At 45.2% G+C, this 7,500-nt stretch overlaps 1 protein-coding gene across 2 annotated transcripts in view; it reads left to right on the top strand.

Moving 5' to 3' along the window:
• p2ry10 (P2Y receptor family member 10) overlaps positions 1–6,790 on the top strand; it is a 15,196-nt gene extending 8,406 nt beyond the window's left edge. For both annotated transcript variants that reach the window (XM_080416240.1, XM_080416239.1), the window contains 3 exons: positions 2,255–2,489; positions 3,175–3,505; positions 4,120–6,790. In XM_080416240.1, the coding sequence (XP_080272366.1) occupies positions 2,255–2,489; positions 3,175–3,505; positions 4,120–4,522 (969 nt within the window). In that variant the 3' untranslated portion in view covers positions 4,523–6,790. The remainder of the gene's footprint in view (positions 1–2,254; positions 2,490–3,174; positions 3,506–4,119) is intronic.
• The last annotated feature ends 710 nt before the right edge of the window (positions 6,791–7,500 follow it).

Here is a 7,500-nt window from a genome sequence, read left to right as displayed (position 1 = left end):
TTAACACCAAAATATACATTTATAAACATGACAACATACCACAAAACCTACACGTCACGAGGCTTAATGTCCACACGGAGCTGTCTTAAGTCTTTTTAGCTCCTTTTACAGTTTAGAGCAAGGGTTCCCAAACTTTTCCAGACCGCAACCCCCTAAAATAATCATATTTGAACTGGGGACCCCCCCCCCCCACACTGACAAGCACATGGGATTGTAGGCATTACATTTAGTTTGACTCGGTTCCACAGATAAATATTGTTAAAATAGCCAAACTACAAGCTCACGTTGTCGTTGTGACCTTGTATATAGGCTATTTTCACAATGTTTGCCTCTTTCTTACGTAATATTTGATAATTTGGCCAATTTGGTATTAAAAAAGGTCTTAAAAGTAATTAAATGGTAACTTTATAAATGTGCAGATACCCTGTATACACTTATAATGTGTGTTGGTTTGTTTACTGTTGAGTGAGAAAACAATGTTGCACATTTAGCTAATCATCTGGGGACCCCCCAAAATCATTTGGGGACCGCACTGAGGGTCCCGACCCCTAGTTTGGGAACCTAGGTTTGGAGTGCTGATGTTCAGCAAAAGCTTAAATGCACTAAAAGCAATACAGACTAATACAGCACTGTCTTAAAGCAATACAGACTAATACAGCACTGTCTTCAAACCACAAACATTTAATTAAAAACAATAACAGGTTTTGGGCGATTTGAAGAGACCATCTCAGTAGTAAAACATAAGAGAGACCGTGTAAAACTGGCTCAATGCTTTCCTGGTAGAAATGTGTCTGAATGAAACTGCATTATAATATACATCTTTCCATAGACTGAACCCTAACCTTATTTCCAAGAAAAATAAGGAACACCCATGAAAAAGATTAAATCTCACTCACTACGGTTTGTGTATGATTGATGATTCCCAAAAATAAGGAACACATGTATGTGTCTCTTTATCAGTTCAACAAGGGACACGTCTTTTAGTTTAAACCAGTGGTTTTCAACCTTTTTTGCGTCAAGGACCCCCAAATTGACACACACTAGCCCAGGGACCCCCATTTAAAAATATATGCCAGGGACCCCTAAGAGACGATTTTTACAGCTCTATACCAGTGATTCTCAACCATTTTAATTTCAAGGACCCCCAGTTTGACATGCATTAGGGCTACGGACCCCCATTTAATGGCATTTCTATCACTTGGACCGCAATTTATATTATAAAATCAATGTTAATTTAACTCTGGGAGTGTACAAATGGAACCAAATGGACCCGTTTAGGGTCCATTTGGTTACATTTTTACACACTCAGAGTTACAGACCCAAAAGGGTCCATTTGGTTCCTATCCATCATTTAGCTGGGGACCCCCTGGAACTCCCTCAAGGACCACTGATGGTCCCCGGACCACTGGTTGAAAACCACTGGTTTAAACAACATTTCAAGGTACGGTTGGTTGGCAACCCTAGTTCTCATTGTTATATTTTCACTTCTCCTTTATCTAGACCTCAGCAACCAGGAAGTCGAACGAATGTCATTAACCACTCGAACCCTAGCATCCCTATTCTGGGGGGAAAATTTGCCAAAAGTAGCTGTTGTGAGTTTGCAGGTTGGCTTTTGTCAAAGAGGTTGCAGGGCGTGCAGAGTAGAGCCTACAGTCTCTGTCACATAGCACTGACATACAGAATAGGGGAGCTGGGCAAAATATGCAGTTTTATACTGAAATAGTCATTACTTATGTTATGACTTATTCTAAAGTGTAGTTGATTATTTAGGCTCGTTTCCAAATGTTTTCATTATTTTTTTAAACCAGTGGTTCTCAAATACTTTCAGGAAAATGTTTTGTGCATTTGTGTTGTTAGAATGTTGCAATTTTTTTTTAAATATAATTGTTTTTGCAAGAGTTTTTTGCCGATACAAGTAGATCTGCTATTTTCAAATAGCCGATGCATACAGTATACTGTAGGTTTAAAGTGCTCATGTGGCCTAAGTTGCTTCTTTTGGGCTTGTTTTCCTAGACCTGGTTGCTTATTTCTCTCAAAAAATATGGCAACGCTGCCTGTAATAATGAGTCCTCATTACATTATCAATAAAATCATTTTTTTTGCCATTTATTTTAGGGGCCCACTTACAATATCCTCACGGCCCACCAGTAGGTCCCGGGCCACAGGTTGAGAACCACTGGTGTAAATAACAGTTCCTCCATAATTGCGACCTGTGTGTGTGTGTGTGTGTGTGTGTGTGTGTGTGCGCTTCCAGGTGTGTATCAGTGTGCAGAGGTGTGTGTTCCTGCTCAAACCGTTCTGCGTGCGCCGCTGGCGCCGCCGCTACGACGTGGTCATCAGCATGGCGGTGTGGGTGGTCGTGGGCGTGGCCTGTACGCCCTTCATCCTGATGAGGAGCAGCAGCTCCACCCACCAGAACCTCCACAACACCTCCTCCCGCCGGGAGAACCTCCACATGGTCCACAACACCTCCTCCACCCAGGAGCAAGGTTATTATAGTTAACGAAAACTATTTAAATAACGAAAACTATTTAAATAACGAAAACTACAATTTTTAAAACATTTTCGTTAACTGAACTAAATAAAAAGTGTGGGGGGGGGGGGGTCCAACCCATCCAAGGACCCCTGGGGGTCCCCGAACCTCACTTTGAGAACCAATATGTCCTATATAGTGATGTGTTGTTCATGATCGATTCGTTCAAGAGAACTAGTTCATTTGCTGTGAACGTGAACGAGCTCGTTCACTTTCTGAAACTGTGACGTTCACGAGCGACGTAAAAAAAAACGCTCCCGCGATGGTGTTTTACACACATTATAAAACATACATTAACCACTTTAGCCCTATTTTATACCTAGGCTATTTGAAAATACCTGATCTACAAGCTCACAACGCGTCGCACCGCGACGCGTTGTGAGCTTGTAGATCAGGTATTTTCAAATATGTTAGCACTTTTACTTTTGGTACTTTAAGTATATTTTGATGCCAATACTTTTGTACTTTTACTCAAGTACATTTTGAACGCTAGAAAATAGCGCCACTGAGCGAGAACGTGAACGAATCGTTTGAACGAATCATTGCCGCGAACGTGAACGAAATCGTTCGTTCCCAGAAATGAACTGTTTTTTCCCCACCACTAGTCCTATAGCTAACATCAGGCTCTCCTCCCTCCCCAGCCTCCTCGTACCCGGGCTCCTCCTCGTACCCGGGCTCCAGCGCTCACAGCGCTCAGGGCTGTTTCAAGGACCTCCCCGTCCGCCGGCTGCCTCTCTGGCAAGCCGTGGCCATCATGACGCTGGGCGAGACCTTTGGCTTCCTGCTCCCCCTGGTGGCCATCGCCTACAGCTCCGTCCGCACCGCCCGCTCCCTCCTCCGCCACAGACACCACGCCTCCCCCTCCTCCTCCTCCTCCTCCTCCCGCCGTCAGCTCCCCTCTAAGCCCCGCCTCCTGCTCCGCCTGTACAGCTCCTCCTCCTCCTGCTCCTCGTCGGACAGACAGACGGACAAGTAAGACTATTTAGTTCGTTTTTTTTCCCTGCATGGAGGCCTGTGTGTGCCGTTCTAGTGCCGCCTGTAGCTCATGTACTGTTCTAGTGCTGCCCGTATAGCTCATGTACTGCAGCAGCCACTATTTATTTTAACCAGTGGTGTAAAGTAACTAAGTACATTTACTCAAGTACTGTAAGTAATTTATTTTTACTTTACTGCAGTATGTCCAATTTTCAGTACTTTTACTTCTACTCCACTACATCTCAGAGGCAAATATTGTACTTTTACTCCACTACAATTATTTGACTTTAGTTACTAGTTACTTTGTAGATATAAATTATTATATTATAAAACATACATTAACCACTTTAGCCCTATATTACACATAGGCTATTTGAAAATAGCTGATCTACAATCTCACAACGCGTCGCGATGCGACGCGTTGTGAGCTTGTAGATCTGCTATTTTCAAACATTTTAGTACTTTTACTTTTGGTTCTTTAAGTATATTTTGATGCCAATACATTTGTACTTTTACCCGAGTAACATTTTGAACACAGGCCTTTTACTTGTAACAACGTATTTTTGTTGTGGTATTGCTACAATGAAGTTGACTCTGATCGTGTGCTCCAGCCAAGGCGGCGAGGTGGAGAAGCGGCGCGCTCTGCGCATGGTGCTGGCCTGCACCGCCCTCTTCCTGTTCTGCTTCGCGCCGTACCACCTCAACTTCCTGCTCTACCTGATGGTGTCGCAGGACATGGTGTCCCACTGCGCCACGGCGGCCGGGGTCCTCAGGTTCCACCCGGTGTCTCTGTGCATGGCCAGCCTCTCCTGCTGTCTCAACCCGCTGCTCTACTACTTCCTCACCGCCGAGTTCAGGCAGCATCTCAGCAGGCACCGCGCCTCCTCCTGTGCCACCTCCCCCGCCTCCCCCTCCTCCCCTGCCTCCCCCTCCTTCGTCTCCTCGCCGGCCAGCCTCTCCTTCCAGCCGGGGAGCCTCATGTTGAGCGGGGAGGACGGCAGCAGCTCTTCCTGAAGGGAGGGCTGGGGCGGCCCGTTAAAGCCCAATTAGCCTCGATCTCCAGGCTATTATTTTCCTTCGCGTTTTGCTCAAGAGCCTGGACGTTCCTGGCATAGGAAGTAGGAGTCAACCTTTCATTTCCCCAACCAACCAGAGTGCAGTGGGCGTCGCTCCGAATGTTGTGACGTCAGGGCTCTCAATGCTGCACATTGGGGGAGGAGGAGGGGCGCGGGGCCGACGGACAGATCGGTGAACCAATGGGAGCCCACGGATTCTCTCTCCGGAGATTTTGATTTTTATCAAATTTTTATCTCTACACCAGATATCAGACGCGCTGGGGCAGCCTAAAGCCCAATTAACACTTTGTTGCATGTCTAAATAGACCATTGGTTCTCAAACATTTCAAGGATCCCCATAACTTTCAGAGTTACAGAGCTGTATTGGTCCATTTGGAACCCCATTTGGAACCCCCTCAAGGAACTCTGAGGGTCCCTGCACTCCACTTTGAGAGACACTCAAACCTCCTACTGGCTCCACTGTGACACGGCAGTGTGTGTACGTAGGTGGTGCGCCTCCTACTGGCTCCACTGTGACACAGCAGTGTGTCTACGTAGGTGGTGCGCCTCCTACTGGCTCCACTGTGACACAGCAGTGTGTGTACGTAGGTGGTGCACCTCCTACTGGCTCCACTGTGACACAGAGGTGTGTCTACGTACTGTAGGTGGTGCACCTCCTACTGGCTCCACTGTGACACAGCAGTGTATCTACGTAGGTGGTGCACCTCCTACTGGCTCCACTGTGACACAGCAGTGTGTCTACGTAGGTGGTGTACCTCCTACTGGCTCCACTGTGACACAGAGGTGTGTCTACGTACTGTAGGTGGTGTACCTCCCACTGGCTCCACTGTGACACAGCAGTGTGTCTACGTAGGTGGTGCGCCTCCTACTGGCTCCACTGTGACACAGCAGTGTATCTACGTAGGTGGTGCACCTCCTACTGGCTCCACTGTGACACAGCAGTGTATCTACGTAGGTGGTGCACCTCCTACTGGCTCCACTGTGACACAACAGTGTATCTACGTAGGTGGTGCACCTCCTACTGGCTCCACTGTGACACAGAGGTGTGTCTACGTACTGTAGGTGGTGCACCTCCTACTGGCTCCACTGTGACACAGCAGTGTGTCTACGTAGGTGGTGCACCTCCTACTGGCTCCACTGTGACACAGCAGTGTATCTACGTAGGTGGTGCACCTCCTACTGGCTCCACTGTGACACAGAGGTGTGTCTACGTAGGTGGTGCACCTCTTTCTTTTCCTGGCTTTGCCCTGGGTTGGCTCCGAGGGGCTAGCACCCGGGTTGTAAATTGAGGCTATGTAGGAAGTGACAGTTCATATGAATGACCTGTAGTCTCGCTGTTTTACCCCTGCTGGTGTCAGAAAGAATTAGACTCTATTCAAGCGGATGGGTTTTTGCCGAACTTTAAACTTTATTTTATTACCTTTATAAACATTGTCATAAATACTATATGCTTCCAGTCGCTAGTTTAAAGTCTTCTTTCAATCACCATGATATGTGTTTTGGTAAATGATGGTCCCATTTATTTTAAAATGTATGATAAAGTAGGGTATGCTGTAGGAGGGGCATGTCTTGGGGCTAACTTGTGATGATTTGATTGACAAGCTACACAACCAATAGCATTAATTCCCCACCCTGCTCTGGTCCCAATTTACGAGCATTTATTTTTTCGCATTTTTCGTAACGCTGTCCATATGTTTTACAGTCTATGGTTGGCTCCCACGGTGTCAGTTTGCTGGGTGCCTGACGCAGTGTCCAGCCAGCCTCATCCTTCTCTCTATCTGATCTTATCTTTGACCAGGGGAGTCAGTTCAGCAAAAGCTAAGGTATGGCAAGGTTAGGGTTGCCAACTCCCAGAGATTAAAATAAGGGACAACTATCCTGGGCGCGCGGCAAATGTTTGTGGGGGTCAAACCCCCCCCCAAACCCCCGAAATGCATAGCAAACTATGCATTATACCTATAACACAATACAAACACAATGGTCTTACACCTGCATTAGGCTACTATTCATGATTTTAAAAAATAATAATTTTGGAACCAAGGTATGGCACCTTGCCATACCCAACTGACGCCCCTGTCTTTGACGCACAGACAACTCAACATTTAATTGCGGGATTTTATCCTTGTTTATTTTTTTAAGTGAGAAGTGAAAGTTCTTCAGAACGTTTTGTGTTTTATAATGAGATAATGTTGACGTGTGGGACTGATCTGTGTCAGGCATAATATGACATGGTTTAAATATTTGATACTGTACAAATGTTAAAAATGTTGCAGAAACCTTTTTCATGTTTTTCTTCATAAATGAATGCCCTAGATCGTCAAACCACATTAGCGGAAAGAGGCGGTTTACAAGCTACGAACATTTGCTATCTTTGAACATTTCTTTCAAGTGAAGTGGTTAAAGGTAGGGTACGTGATGTTCTTTGGTTAAAACAAAAAGTGTTTTTGTTAAAAAGTTAAAGCTCTATATTCTGATAGTAATCATTGCTATACAGTGTTTGTTCAGTAACAGGAGTCTCCATGTCTCTCCAGCTCTTTAATAAACAGAAAATACATTTTCAAGGTAGGTGACAACATTGCAGCCAATCAGGAGAGAGTACCCATTTATGAGCTTCATTTTTATAGTGTTCCAGTTCCAATTGTGTCTGCTCATTTCTTTGTGTCACTTCCAATTTCACTTGTTTAATCTGTATCCTGACTGAGTTCTCTATCCTGATTGGATAAAATTGATATCCTGGACCTGAACATGCATTTCCTGTTGAATAAAGAGCTGGAGAGACATGAGCAAACACTCTATAGCAATGAGTACTATCAGAAGGCTACTTAACACTTATTCAAAATCACTTACCCTACCTTAAAGACAGGGTGCCGTGATTTTCAGTGATTTGGTATTATGGTTATACTAGGAAGATTTTTT

Source organism: Gymnoscopelus braueri, assembly GCF_963280865.1.
Source record: "Gymnoscopelus braueri genome assembly, chromosome: 20".
Lineage (NCBI taxonomy): Eukaryota > Metazoa > Chordata > Actinopteri > Myctophiformes > Myctophidae > Gymnoscopelus > Gymnoscopelus braueri.
Note: the sequence above shows the minus strand (reverse complement) of the source record. Positions and strands in the feature narration are given on the sequence as shown.